This window comes from Abramis brama (genome assembly GCF_963993115.1).
Source record: "Abramis brama genome assembly, chromosome: 3".
In the NCBI taxonomy this organism is placed as follows: domain Eukaryota; kingdom Metazoa; phylum Chordata; class Actinopteri; order Cypriniformes; family Leuciscidae; genus Abramis; species Abramis brama.
Genome location: NC_139965.1, coordinates 15,708,061 through 15,723,315, shown reverse-complemented (window position 1 = coordinate 15,723,315; position 15,255 = coordinate 15,708,061). Strand labels below are relative to the sequence as shown.

Sequence of the window (15,255 nt, the reverse complement as noted above, 5' to 3'; positions counted from 1 at the left end):
CTTTCTCTCAGTCTCTCGTGATATATGTGTTCACCTCAGCTTTTTTTCTAATGCAAACCCGAGAGGCATATTTCCAGGAAGAGTGACTGCAACAGCATTCAACCTGTCAAAGACATTCACTCAAGCCTGTTTCAATAACTATTTGTGTCCATAGCAATTTAGTCAGGTAAAAAAAAAAAAAAAAACACTTCATACTCGAGTGTTATTTTTAATGTGCTTTGATAGAATGTCATGATGTCAATAACCGCTTATAGGCTAAATAACTAGAACCATAGCTTGATATTATTTATTAGTTTAGGTTGACTTGTACAGATCATTCAATTGAGAAAAAAATAATAAAAAAAATGTACCTTTTGTCCCATTTAATGCGTAACATTCAGGATATCTTGGTATTAGCACTATGGACAAAAAAAAATCTTAAAGATCCATCTGATGCATTGCTTGCATTTTGAACACTTAGTACACTTCATTCAGTCATTTCCATCATTGTGTGTGTGTGTCCTGGTTAGCCATATTTTTCCATTCAGGTTGTATTTTTTTTCTTTTTCCCAAACGTATAAGTTGTTAAAATACAGGTAGACATATATAAACAAATTCACTAATATAAATAAAAAACGCGTTAATAGTGAGATCACAATTGGAACAAATTGAAAATACAGATACACTGACTCCCAGGTGACACCGATGCAGTAACATAAGCCATCCGCACGATGGCAGCACTCAAAACGGCACTTCTTTAAAGTGCTCGAGACTATAATATCTTTTCAAAATGACACTGTAAACTACCTGATTTTTCAATAACATGATTTTGAGTTGGCTGAAACAACCTTCAGTTGTATTAAAAATGGTTATTAGATCAGTTGTGTAGTCAACTCTAATAGAAATTAGTACGTTGCAGATTATCATCTACATTTTCACTAGCATTTATGATAACTTGATTATTGGATTACTTGATTACTAATGACTGGATTTGCATTCGGATACATACCATGGTATTCTTTGTACACTAGTGTTCAAAAGTTGTTGTTGTTATTTTTAAGGAACTAACACGTTTTTCCTAGCGGTTAATAAACAAAACTGCGTGCGTTTTGCGGAAGAACATTGTAGCCGGAACTACTTCTCTCTGTTTACCTATATGACTAGTCACGCAGGTACTGGACTAATCCGCAACGGTTATCTTCTCGCCCGGTCTGAAATAGTCCGAATATAAACCCTTATTATAGGCGTACCGTAGTGATTCAGGATAAGACAAAAACACGGTTTGGAAGATGGATTCGTGATGTTGTACATTTAAAAAAACCCAAAAAAACGTACATAGTGCACCTTTAAGATGATCAAAAGTGATAGTAGTAAAGGCATTTATAACATTACATTATTTCCATTTCAAGTAAATGCTGAGATCAATTTTTCTATTCATCAAAGAATACTTAAAAAAAAAAAAAAAAGTATCATCATAGGACTAAATTACATTCAAATGTAATAAAACCTGAAAAGAGTTATTTTAATTCGTAATAATATTTCACAATATTACTGTTATTACTGTATTTAAAAAACAAAACTAAATGTCTTTCAAAAACATTTTTAAAATCTTACCAACCCCAAACTTTTGAACAACAGTGTACATATTACATAAATATGATAATTATTCAATACAATGTGTATATATCTAAGTAACATTGTATTACAGTCTGTTACCATGGTACTTTTTTGTAAAGTGTGGAAAAGGTCATGTCATATTGAGTCACTGTAAATGTATCATTATTTAATTGAACTTAAACGATTGTTAAATTATTTTTGTAAGGCAGTTAAATCTGGCCTTGTGGACCTACTATCTAAAAAAAAAAAAAAAAAAAAAAGTCAGTCAAAAAATTCTTTACAAAAAAAAAAGTTTACAAAAAGTCTGAATAAAAAGATGAAGTCATCTTGAAATACCATGTATGGACATTCAAACATCTTCTATGTTTGAAGTTGGAAGATATTATTGCGAAATGTTTCAAAAACGAACATTTAACGAGCAGCAATTTACCGTTAAACATGACTTAAATGAGAAAGATGCGCTAATTCATACAGCTTCTTGTTCATGATGAAACCTGATCCTGTCATAGCGACATCTCACGTCTTTCTTCGGCCAATCGGGTTTGAAATTGATCCTGAACCAGCAGTTGAGGAAGTAATGAACCACTTTTTGAACAATCTGTCACCTGGCTATCACCCAGTTTGCACCTTGTCTTCCTGCGCCCACGCTGGACTGTGTCCGCTGGGTAACTGGGTGGCCGGCATACAGCGATGACTCTTATATGTGCCCAGATGCCTGAAGCTCCGCCCACACTGGTAGCAAGTGTAGGGCGTAGCGCCGCTGTGAATGCGCATGTGTGTGTATAAGTTGCCCAGCTCTTTGAACCTGCGACCGCACTGGGGACAGGCGTACGGGCTCTCTCCCGTGTGCACGCGCTGGTGACGCTTCAGTCCGGACAGCACTGGGAAGCCCTTACCGCACTGCGGGCATGGGAAGGGGCTCTGGGCTCCGCTGTGGCTGAGGCGGTGGCTCTTGAGACGCGCGGCGTGACGGAAACGCTCTCCACACTCGGGACAAACGAAGGGCTTCTCGCCGGTGTGGATGCGCTGGTGCTGCCGCAAGTTTCCCAGATAGTTGAAATGCCGGCCACAGTCGCCGCACTCGTAGCCGCCCTCCACTTTCTTCTCCCGCGCGCCCCTGCCAGCGGGTCCTTCCGGGCCTCCCTGAGCTCGCCCCGCCTCGCCCGAGTCGCCCTCCCCGCGAGAGGAAGAACTGCCCGGCGGAGACTGCAGAGCGCTCTCCTCGTGATGCATCAGCTTGACGTGTTCCTCCAGGAAAGACGAGTCCGGGCAAAGGGTTCCGCAGAAGGGGCAGATGAAGGTGTGAGAGGAGAACTGCTGACCTGGAAGAGAGCGGCGGTGAATCAAATCACGTTTCACAATCACTTCAAGAGGATTTAAAGAGAATGTTCATACAAAAATGAAAATTCTCTCATCTCACCCTCAGCTGTTTAAAACCTGTACGACTTACTTTCTTCCACAGAACACAAAAGATTATTCTTAGGTATTATTACAGTAACACTTTACAATAAGGTTCATTAGTTAACATATACTAAGAATGAACAATACTTCTACAGCATTTATTAATCTTAGTTCATATTAATTTCAACATTTACTAATACATTATTAAAATCAAATGTTGTATTTGTTAACATTAGTTAATGCACTGTGAACTAACATGAACTAACAATGAGCAGCTGGATTTTTATTAACTAACATTAACAAATACTGTAACAAATGTATTACTCATTGTTAGTTCATGTTAGTTAATACATTAACTAATGTTAACTAATGAACTTTATTGTAAAGTGTTACCATTTTTACTACTATCAATCCTTTTTTTTTTTTTTTTTCAATGAATGTCTAATATTGACTACAGTTGAAATGTTTGGCGTCAGTAAGATTAAAAAAAAAAACTAATTAAAACTCAGTAAGGATGCATTAAATTGATCAAAAGAGAAGTCAAGATATTAATAAAGGATTTCTTTCTTGTACCACTGGTTCCACAAACATATTAAGCAGCACAACTGTTTTCAACACTGATAATAATAATAAATGTTTCTTGAGCAGCAAATCATCATATTAGAATGATTTCTGAAGGATCATACGACACTGAAGACTGGAGTAATGATGCTGAAAATTCACAGGAATAAAAAAAATACATAGAAAACAGTTATTTTAAATTGTAATATTATTTCACAAAATTACTGATTTACAGTATTTTAGATTAAACAAATGCTGCTTTGGTGATACTTATTTTAAAAAATACTTTTTTTTTTATCTTACCAACACCAAACTTTTGAATGGTAGTGTATCCCTTTATGCTACATAGAAAAAAAGAAAGTAATATGGGTTTGAAATATCATGATGGTAATAAATGAATCGACTTTCATATTTTGGGTGATGCATAGCATGTTTAGGTAGAAGCATAAAAACAAGTGATTTTATTCTAAATGCACATTCCAGGTCATATTGTGAATGATTCACCAATGTATTGTATTCCAGAGAAAATGTGTTAGTTATTTTGGATAATGTTAACCAATAACCAAATAGCTATTTAGTTTACTTTACACCATTTAAACAAACTCTCTAGTCTATACTCTACTAGACGTCAGAGGGCAGCACTGAGTCGTGTCATTTACAGGACATTCGCTCAGAATTAGGGCAGCTTAGTATATAGAAATGATCAAAATATCACATATGTACATATCGCAATGGCTTGCGATATCAGAATGATTTTATTAGGCTACTTCAAAACCTTGTGAAAAGTCAAAGTTTTTGGTCATCCTAAAAACTGTCCATTTTATCAAGAAATTCAAGTAATAAATGCCGTTTTGACGCTCTTAAATGTGACGTGACTGTAGTGCCTCGGTTCAGTCTGTTCTTCCACTTTAATACAAGTTACAGCTCGAAAAACATGCATGAACATCAGAAGGTATGTGGAAGGATACAGAACAACTTACTGAAATTAATCATGTCTCATGTAATCTCTCAATCAGTGTTTCAACCGCAGAAAGACGTCAATAAAACAGCTTGTGCACAATATGTTAGTTTAATGCTGTATCTACAATATACACAGTTTGTTAGTTAGCTATAAAAACACCAGAGGAGCTCATTTACTGTTAATTATATACACTGACACTCACCTAAAGGATTATTAGGAACACCATACTAATACTGTGTTTGACCCCCTTTCGCCTTCAGAACTGCCTTAATTCTACGTGGCATTGATTCAACAAGGTGCTGAAAGCATTCTTTAGAAATGTTGGCCCATATTGATAGGATAGCATCTTGCAGTTGATGGAGATTTGTGGGATGCACATCCAGGGCACGAAGCTCCCGTTCCACCACATCCCAAAGATGCTCTATTGGGTTGAGATCTGGTGACTGTGGGGGCCATTTTAGTACAGTGAACTCATTGTCATGTTCAAGAAACCAATTTGAAATGATTCGAGCTTTGTGACATGGTGCATTATCCTGCTGGAAGTAGCCATCAGAGGATGGGTACATGGTGGTCATAAAGGAATGGACATGGTCAGAAACAATGCTCAGGTAGGCCGTGGCATTTAAACGATGCCCAATTGGCACTAAGGGGCCTAAAGTGTGCCAAGAAAACATCCCCCACACCATTACACCACCACCACCAGCCTGCACAGTGGTAACAAGGCATGATGGATCCATGTTCTCATTCTGTTTACACCAAATTCTGATTCTACCATCTGAATGTCTCAGAAATCGAGACTCATCAGACCAGGCAACATTTTTCCAGTCTTCAACTGTCCAATTTTGGTGAGCTTGTGCAAATTGTAGCCTCTTTTTCCTATTTGTAGTGGAGATGAGTGGTACCCGGTGGGGTCTTCTGCTGTTGTAGCCCATCCGCCTCAAGGTTGTGCGTGTTGTGGCTTCACAAATGCTTTGCTGCATACCTCGGTTGTAACGAGTGGTTATTTCAGTCAAAGTTGCTCTTCAATCAGCTTGAATCAGTCGGCTCATTCTCCTCTGACCTCTAGCATCAACAAGGCATTTTCGCCCACAGGACTGCCGCATACTGGATGTTTTTCCCTTTTCACACCGTTCTTTGTAAACCCTAGAAATGGTTGTGCGTGAAAATCCCAGTAACTGAGCAGATTGTGAAATACTCAGACCGGCCCGTCTGGCACCAACAACCATGCCACGCTCAAAATTGCTTAAATCACCTTTTTTTTCCCATTCTGACATTCAGTTTGGAGTTCAGGAGACTGTCTTGACCAGGACCACACCCCTAAATGCATTGAAGCAACTGCCATGTGATTGGTTGATTACATAATTGCATTAATGAGAAATTGAACAGGTGTTCCTAATAATCCTTTAGGTGAGTGTGTATATTTTGAATACATTTGTTATGAAGACAAGCATTCCTGAAAACTATATTATGTGCAACTGACTTGTATACAAACATTTACATTTTTTTTTTAGTGTAATTATTGTATCAGAAAATAAATAGCAGTTGAATAAAATAGTTTGGGCTCTGTTGTTAATTTTAATCTCTAATATTACAGTAATGTACTAGAGGAGAGCGTTCCCTGTGTACAGCATTAGTCTGGAGAGATTTTGTCCTTAAGAAAATCAAACTATCGGTAGAAAAATGTTGTATTAGTGCATAAAGATCACGTAAATGTTCAGATAAGAGTCAGAAGTGCACAACACACAGTTATTCCCCGCTGGAATTGACCTGAAACTGCTACGTTCACTTTCTTTGAAAACACTGACCTGGCTCCATTCTGTCCATACTGTCCTCCGCTGGGCTGCTCCTGTCCTCTCGAGGGGAGCCCTGAGGGTCCAGAGGGAAATGATCAGACACCGACCTCAGACTTCCTCTTCCTCCTTCAGAGTCTTCATTTTCTTCATCCTCATCCACAGGGGGAACGTCCTCGCATTTGGTTTCAGCATCACCTAAAGAAGCAGAGGAGCACAGGGATAAATCCAACACCCTCTGGGTTTAGATCATTTTTTCAGTCAATGTTCAGCTTTAAATTTTTATTTTTGCCCCCTCAAACACCTCTGACATGTCAGCTGTCATTACATGTGAATTAAATAAATAACTGAAGCGAGGCTGGTACAATTAAATGTATAAAGCAAGAAACAGAAAACCCATTTGCGCATAAAATATTGCAGCAACAACAGCATTTGAAATGAATACCTGTATCAAATCAAATCAAGTATATTTGTATAGCGCTTTTCACAATACAGATTGTATCAAAGCAGCTTCACGGTATTAAATTAAAATAAAATAATACAACAAGGTTTGTTTCTAGTGGAATTTATTGATTGATCAAATAAAATTAAATATCCCCAAAATATCCCCAACTGAGCAAGCCAAAGGCAACAGTGGCAAGGAACCGAAAAAACTCCATCAAGTGACCTAATGGTGTCCTAAAACTCCTTGGGACTCCTCCCTAAAACTCCTAAAAAAAAACCTTGGGAGAACCCAGGCTCAGTCGGGCCAGTTCTCCTCTGGCATTTATGAACTAGAGGCCGGATTGTAGTTTGAACTGTAAGATTAAAAGTATTATATGAATGCCTGGCCGAAAAGATGCGTCTTTAATCTAGTTTTAAACTGGGAGAGCGAGTCCGAGCAACGAACAGTATCAGGAAGACTATTCCAGAGTTTCGGAGCCAAATGTGAAAATGCTCTCCCTCCTTTGGTTGATCTGGATATCCTAGATATGACCAAAAGCCTCGAATTTATTGATCTTAAAGAGCGCGATGGATTATAGGGTGATAGAAGATCCGTTAAATAGACTGGAGCTAAGCCGTTTAGGGCTTTATAGGTCAGTAGCAATACCTTGTAATAATACGGAACTTTATAGGTAACCAATGCAGTGATGATAAAATCGGTGTTATATGATCATATTTTCTTGATCTAGTAAGAACTCTAGCGGCTGCATTTTGGACTAACTGTAGCTTGTTTATTGAGGATGCAGGACAACCAGCTAATAAAGCATTACAGTAATCTAGTCTCGAGGTCATGAATGCATGAACTAACTTTTCTGCATCAGAAACTGATAGCATATTACGTAGCTTAGCAATGTTTCTAAGGTGGAAAAAGGCTGTTTTTGTAACATATGAAATATGATTTTCAAAAGACAGGTTACAATCGAGTATAACACCCAGGTCTTTTACTGTAGAGGATAAAGTAACAGGACATCCTACGATGTCAAAGTTGTATTGTAAGAGGTTTTGTGGGTGGTTTTTTGAACCGATAAGTATTACCTCTGTCTTGTCTGGATTTAATAAAAGAAAATTACACGTCATCCAATCTTTTATATCTTTAACACACTCTGTCAATTTGGATAATTTAGCGTTTTCATCCGGCCGTGGTGAAATATATATTTGAGTGTCATCAGCATAACAATGGAAACTAATTCCATGTTTCCTTATAATATTTCCAAGTGGCATCATATATATTGAGAATAATAGAGGGCCCAACACAGATCCCTGCGGCACTCCATAGTTTACTGAAGTTATGACCGATTTTTCTCCATTCAAATAGACAAAATGGTAGCGGTCAGATAAGTATGATCTAAACCAGCTTAATGCTTGTCCTTGAACACCAGTATAATTTTGTAGTCGATCTAAGAGTATTGTGTGATCTATAGTATCGAACACAGCACTTAGATCAAGTAAAACTAGTATTGAGATACAGCCTTGGTCAGAAGCTAAAAGTAAATCATTTGTGATTTTAACGAGCGCAGTCTATACATGTACTATATTAGAAGCAAACATATGCAAATGTACACATACTACAAAGAATGCATAGTAGATGCAAATATGCATACCATACATAATACTATATTTGCACGTATAAACACACTGTAATGCATGCCTACAACATGCATACATGCATGGTTTATAGAACTATATGCATCTATATGTATTCTATAATGCGTGCATAATATAAATTATATGTATACTACATGCAATCATATGTAAAACTCAGTGCTTGCACATTATATAAATCTGCATGTATAAGCTATCCATAATTATAAAAAATGTATACTACATGCATATAGTATTTATGTATTGTGTGTGTGTGTATATGTGTGTGTATATATATATACATATATACACACACACACATATATATATATATATACACACAAACACACACGCATATAATGCTACAATGCATGCATACTTCATACACCTATATTCATCTATATACTATAATGCATGCATACTATAACATGAGTACGGCAATGCATGCAAACTATATGTACACATAAAATACAATGCATATAATATGCAACTACATGCATAGGCTACCACAGTCCGTGTCCACAAGCCTGGATTGAGCAGTACCTTTAAACTCGGCTGAGTTGAGCTCGACCCCTGCCATCCACTCATAGTCATACAAGCGCTTGCTGGCGGAGGGCAGCATGTTGAAGATGTCCGCGTCCGCGTCCGTGTCCGCGGACCCGCTGTCCGTCCACAGGCTCAGCGACGCGTGCGGCTGCGCGTCGGACCCGAAGGCCTGACTGCTGTGGTCGCTCTCCACTTCAGCAGCGCCCCGCTGGTTCTTATCCTTCATCAGATAGTCGCAGATGGCGTTGATGTTCTCCTTCTTCACCACGGGCGTCCCGGGTTTGCTTTTCTTCGGGTCGGCGCTGTGTTTCTGGCCCGGTTGGTGCTCTGGTTTCCTGACGTCCAGGGTGCTGGAGTTAGAAACCCTCCCGTCTTTCTCCGTCGACTCCAGCTTGGCCTTCAGGAGCTCGATCTCGTCGGTTTTCTCGCGGAGCTCCATCTTCAGGACTCGGATCCGGACTCCGACCAGTTTGCGTATCTCGGACAGCGCGGACTCGAGCACCACCGTGATGTTTCTGCCCAGGTGCTCCGTGATCTCGGTTACCGAGCACACCAGCTGCTCGTCGGGCTCGAGCTCGGAGAAATCCTCGTCGTCTCGGCTGAAGGAGCCCGTGTTGTCCATGAACGCGGCCTGGGACTCAGAGGACGGGCCTGTTTCCATGTAGCAGTGGTTTCTTTTTCGGCTCATGCTGAAGAGCGCAGGGACGCAGCGCGGATGGGACAGTGTTTTGATCGTGATGGACACCTAATGCACAGACACCATAGAACAACCTGAAGAACTTCCTCTAACCTCGGAAGTGGAGTACATGAACAGCGCCCTCTATAGAGCCATCCTGTAGCTGCAAAAACAGACAGGCAGACTTATACTTTATTTTTATTTTTTATAAATGATTGGGTATAGCGGACAATCCTTCTGAGACCCATCAATGGAGGGTTTTCCTTCCTCTGTAGAAAACATTACATTTGAGCTAATTTCCCTGACATTTCCCTGTTTGTAAAGAGCACATTCAGGGCTTTGCAGAGATACCAAATGTTTGGAGGTTTCACCTTGACAACTCCCTCTTATTGGTCTTTAAAAATGACTGAATGATCAAACCCAGACTGCAAACCCATGGAATCCAGATGTGGGCTGGATCTGGGCCGAAGGTTGCTGTCTGGGAATTTGGCACTCTTATGGAAACATTATAATATTTTGTAATTATCATTTAAATCTGACTCATTTTCTAATTGTTTGTCAGAAATCAACATCTCAGGAAAACGTTATGGGGTTTCAAATCAGAATATGACTTTCTGTGACGAAACAGGGCATCGATTTCATACCTGACCTCTGTAGAGGACACCAGGACTTACACCATGTTTATCAGGCATTTTGGAGACATAACAAGTGAATAGGGAAATAAATTATATATCAATATTCTTATGAAATATGAGATATTCTAATGAAAATATTCCCAATTATTACTCCCATTATTACATGTCTTTTTTATTAGGCTACATGTTGCCCCAAGAACACATAATTACAGTGAATAGATGTATTGCATGGAAGGAGAATATCATTTATGTTTACATGCATGTTGCATAAAGTAAAATGCTATATCAAATCATTCTGTTATATCTTTCATAACATAGTTGAGAATCATCTTTATACAAAGTTTGGATTTAAAAAAAGAAGAAGCTTGAAACCTAAAAATTGATTGTTGAATGAAAAAAAGAAACATTGTTTTTGCCAATTCATGTCTTTTAATTTTCTTAGTAAATGGGTCCTGGTGTCCTCTACAGAGGGCATATAGCATAACATAGGAATAAAATATATTTTTTTCAAAAATGTCTTTATTCAATTTGTTTCTTATGCTCCAAACAATGTAATGACCTAAATAAAATATATATAAAAAAATAAATCCACAACAAAAACAAATCTGGTTTTCAGGACGATGCAGTAAAAAGTAGGCCTATGACGTGTAATAGTTTTTATGAGGTCATGTAGTGATGAACTGGTGTGTTCTTGAAGTAGGCTATTTTAATATTTTATACAAAGTATAAACTGCATAATTTAAAATGACAATTCATATACTCGTCTCATTAAAGACACTATCTGTGCTGTTAAAAAATAGTGTGAGCTGCGAAACACAGTATATCAAAGCTAGGAATGAGTCAGGTCTATTTAAGACCAAGCAGTGAATGAAAGAACTCTATAAAAATGCCCTTTTGTTTGCTTTATCTCTGGTTTTGAAGCAGGACAAATTCTGTTTTAAGTAAAGGGCACTTTAGACTCTTTTTAGACTTGATTTTGTACACTTACAATCTCACTTGTTATTGGTGTGCTTCCTTTCACACGTTTTTTGTTTGATGACGTTATTCTCACAATGGCAGTACATTGGTTAAATGGAGAGAGGAAAATACTATGGAAGTCAATGTTGGCCTGTCAACTGTGTTCAAATGAAAAAAGAAATCCATACAGGATCGGAACAACTTAAGGGCGAGTAAATGATGAATTTTAATTTTTGGGTGAACTATCCCTTTAATAGCTTTTATTAAACTCATAAACCCCAGTCTGGGAAACCCTGTGACGTAATGTGATATTTAATGCACTACATGTTGTTGAAAACAAAGAATGGAATATATTTTCTTTCTCTTTGTATTTTTATATCAATATGGTAGAAGATTATCCTATTCAAATCAGTGTGATAAACGAGTTAGGTCAAAATAATCTAAAAGTAGTCCGATTATATAACCTTAAGGCCTGGTTTCACAGACAGGGCTTAGATTAAGCTAGGATTAGGCCTTTGTTCAATTAGGACATTTAAGTAGCTTTTATAAATGTGCCTTAGACAATAACATTACTGGTGTGCATCTTGAGACAAAACAATGACATTGACATATTTTAAGGTATGTCAGTGCAAGTTGCTTTAAAACAGCTCAAACAGGCATTTTAGTCTGGGACTAGCTTAAGCCTTGTCTGTGAAACCGGGGGTAAATGTTTAATGTAATGGATTACGTTACTAACTACAATTTTTGTCATGCAATTTGGAATCAGTAACCGACTACAATTTGTAAGTATCTACACAGCAGCACTTGGGTCATTTTTTCTTTTCTTTAAAAGTATAAAAAATATTCAAAAAAGAATGTTACAACAAACACATAGTGAGCGCACACACAGACAAAAAAATAAATAATATTTTTAAATGCATTTTTAATAATTAATAATCATTCATTTTTGTGGCTTTTATAACCGAGTCCGTGTTAAACAAGACTAGATGTGTTTGCAATTCCAAAATTACAATACAAGACAGCCGTGGGAAAAATAAAAATAAAATCCATTTAAAGAAATTTATGGGAATTGTTGCATTACGTTCCACTATAACTACTGAAACCATTTGCATTTACCTCCCACTATTAACCAACTAGTTACACTGATATTCTGATGTGCACTATGACTCCAATCTAACACTGAACACAGAGGTTTCTTTAATTATCATTAAATAAAGAATGGTCGTGAGTTACAAAATATTAATGAATAACCTCTTCAGTCTCAGGTTACATTATTAACAAACACAATATTTTCCACATGCACATTTTGGCTCCACATCAGGTCTTTGAAAATGTCCAACAAGCAGCTTCCTTCAGACAAACGTTGCTTTATATTGCACTGTGTCGCTCTCGTTGACTTCCAGCACCCCGCTGAGGGGACGGGACGCTTCTGTGGAGGGGTGAATGCCATTTCTCATTTTGTTCTGGCACTGGCGAAGCTCGGCTTTGTAACCCTCGAAGCTGTCCTCCAGAGTGACCCCCTCCACCACACCGACCCCCCTGTCCCGCACAGAGGAGTCCACTTGGGATGTTGAGGAGGGGTGCTGGTTACTGACCGCTGAAGTACACAAGCTTCCTTCCTCTGTACCTGGAGAAAAGTTTGCAAACAAGTCAGCGAAGCACAGAAAAAAGAAATATACAGAGAGAACGTGGGAACGGGGAACCAGAAGAATCTGACTGCTGTATTCAAGCTAAATGAAAGTAAGGTTTAGGTTGATAGATTGGGTTAGATTTTCAACTTGATTTAGTGGCATGATTATCACATCCTCATTTCGTTCAGACCACGGAAATGCTCTGGTGTACATATATAGGCCTACGGTTAAAATAAATAAATAAATAAATATAGACCGAATCAAGTTCAAATTAATTACGAGACAGCATGTTCTAGGACACTATTATGAATTTAATAACAATAATTAGGAAAAATGTCCAACCGTTCACTTTTTTATTATTGCTCATTAGTGAGAAACATTCATTTGACAGTGACACCAAACCACAAGGTGGCAGTATGTCCCCATTAGTTTTAAAATAAATCAATCAATCAAAACCCAAAAATAATGTCAGGATGGTGTCATTACTTTATTAATGATATATAAAAAAAAATATTACAATTTATTTTTTATTGTTATGTGTATTATATAAATATAGAGTGGCGCAGGGATGACGTAATTTTGTAGGCCAAAACCTGGAAGCGAGTTAAAAAGGGCTTTAAAATCTTTGTTTTATTTTATTGGGTTTTGGTTAAATGCTTAAAAAAATGAGGTCTGTGGTGAACACAAGCTCAAGATATTTTCACGTTCTGATTTTGCCTTGAAAAAGTGGCTAAATGGGACTACAAAGGTTGTCGCAGACATTAAACGTCATCAGGCGAAAAGGTAAACTTTCACACACCAAATATTACAACTCGAACTTTCAGGGGGAAATTATATATATATATATATATATATATATATATATATATATATATATATATATATCTAAACTGGTTATATCAAAGACTGAAAGAGTTGTCGGAAGCTTCGTGATGGTGACATTGAAGTCACGCGACCGAGGTGTAGTTTGTTTAAGCCTACGTTTAGCTTTTGAATTCTGCCCCGATTGTATTTACGCTTTAGACTTCATAAAAGTTGTGTTCATTGGTTAAGATAATCACGATGAAGAAACGTGTAAGAATCATAAACTTTTGTTAGTCACAGACCTTATTTTCTTCAGCAATCCAAAAGCCAATGGAAAAATCCTATTGGGTTTTTGTCGAGGGAACCAGGGTGATGCTGACTTCCGGGTTGGCCTACAAAAATACGTCATCCCTGCACCACTCATTTGAAGAATGACCGGTTTAGTCAAATTAAATTGCTAGAAAAAAACTTTTTTTAAAAACTAAAAACTAAAGAGGAGTTAGAATAAGGTGTGTTGAGAGGATAATTTCTAGTTTATGTTCATTGGAATCAGGCAAATGATGTAGATGGCAGAGCTTTCGTCACCTCATGCTCTCATAGGTCACTTTTCATGCAGTGAAATCTTATTTTAGCAGCTTTGATAGGTTGGAAATATTATTTTTGTGCAAAAACATGCTGTACACCATATCAGAGATTTTTGATTATTATAGGATAAATGCAATGTTACCAATAATGCTCAGAGGTATCTGACTGGTTTCAGATCAGCTCTAGATTAGTAATCTGAATCAACAACAAGGCTCAAGTATAATTTTCAAATGCAATCGATGCAAGTATGATTGAAAAAAAGAAAAGGAAAAAAAATTGGACATATAGAAAGTTAAGATGCCAAAAAGTAAAGAATGGAGCATAAAGAAACATGATTACACCAGGATAGATGAAATTTAACAGAAGTGTAGGGATGTCACACAAGATCACAAGCAAGTCTAGTCTGATTTTGCTATCATTTATTAGATATGATCAGATTCACACAGAATCAACATGATCAACTACAAAGGAGACAGGATGGAAGGAAAATCAACAATGTTTGATAATGCAGGATATAGCGTGAATCTGAAATCCAGCTTTGTTGAATGGCACTTTAGGCAATGATGATTAGATGGGTAGAGACACATTTGCACAGCTTGTATCAAAAGGAAAAGTAAAAAAGACATAACAAAAAAACTATATGAGACAGTTTTTAAATGATTATTTACAACCCTCAGAAACACTGTAAGCAGCACAGTCTTTGTATTGTAGTCTTTGATATACATTACAGCATGATGTATTATTTTTATAAGGATGCGTCAAAACAGGGAAGACAAATGAATGTCTTGTTAATTTAAAGCTTTCAACACATCACATAGTCCACAGTTACAAATAAATGAGCTCTGAGCTAAATTGCATAGCATAATACTCATACTATTTCTGTATTAATTAACATGTACACTGTGAATACCCAGATGCCCTACTAGATTTGATAAATGTAGGGTAGAACAGAATACACTGCAGTGCATAGAACACTATCCCACAATGCAATGCAATCTAACCCTTTATCTGAAGAAAGAACTGCAAGATAACCATATTTTTGTGTGTT

The 15,255-nt window shown here is 37.4% G+C and overlaps 2 protein-coding genes across 2 annotated transcripts in view; both read right to left on the bottom strand.

The window, feature by feature from the left end:
• Window positions 1-260: 260 nt before the first annotated feature.
• On the bottom strand, window positions 261-9,750 carry znf16l (zinc finger protein 16 like). The gene is made up of 3 exons (XM_084108146.1): window positions 8,917-9,750; window positions 6,325-6,507; window positions 261-2,918 (listed from the first exon to the last, which is right to left on the bottom strand). Exons 1-3 carry the CDS (start codon window positions 9,605-9,607, stop codon window positions 2,209-2,211), a joined length of 1,584 nt encoding a protein of 527 aa, XP_083964272.1. The 5' UTR covers window positions 9,608-9,750; the 3' UTR covers window positions 261-2,208.
• A 2,346-nt stretch (window positions 9,751-12,096) lies between these two features.
• rgs12a (regulator of G protein signaling 12a) overlaps window positions 12,097-15,255 on the bottom strand; it is a 35,733-nt gene continuing 32,574 nt past the window's right edge. Inside the window, exon 18 of the mRNA XM_084108145.1 lies at window positions 12,097-12,814. Within this exon, the coding sequence (XP_083964271.1) occupies window positions 12,540-12,814 (275 nt within the window). The 3' untranslated portion in view covers window positions 12,097-12,539. The remainder of the gene's footprint in view (window positions 12,815-15,255) is intronic.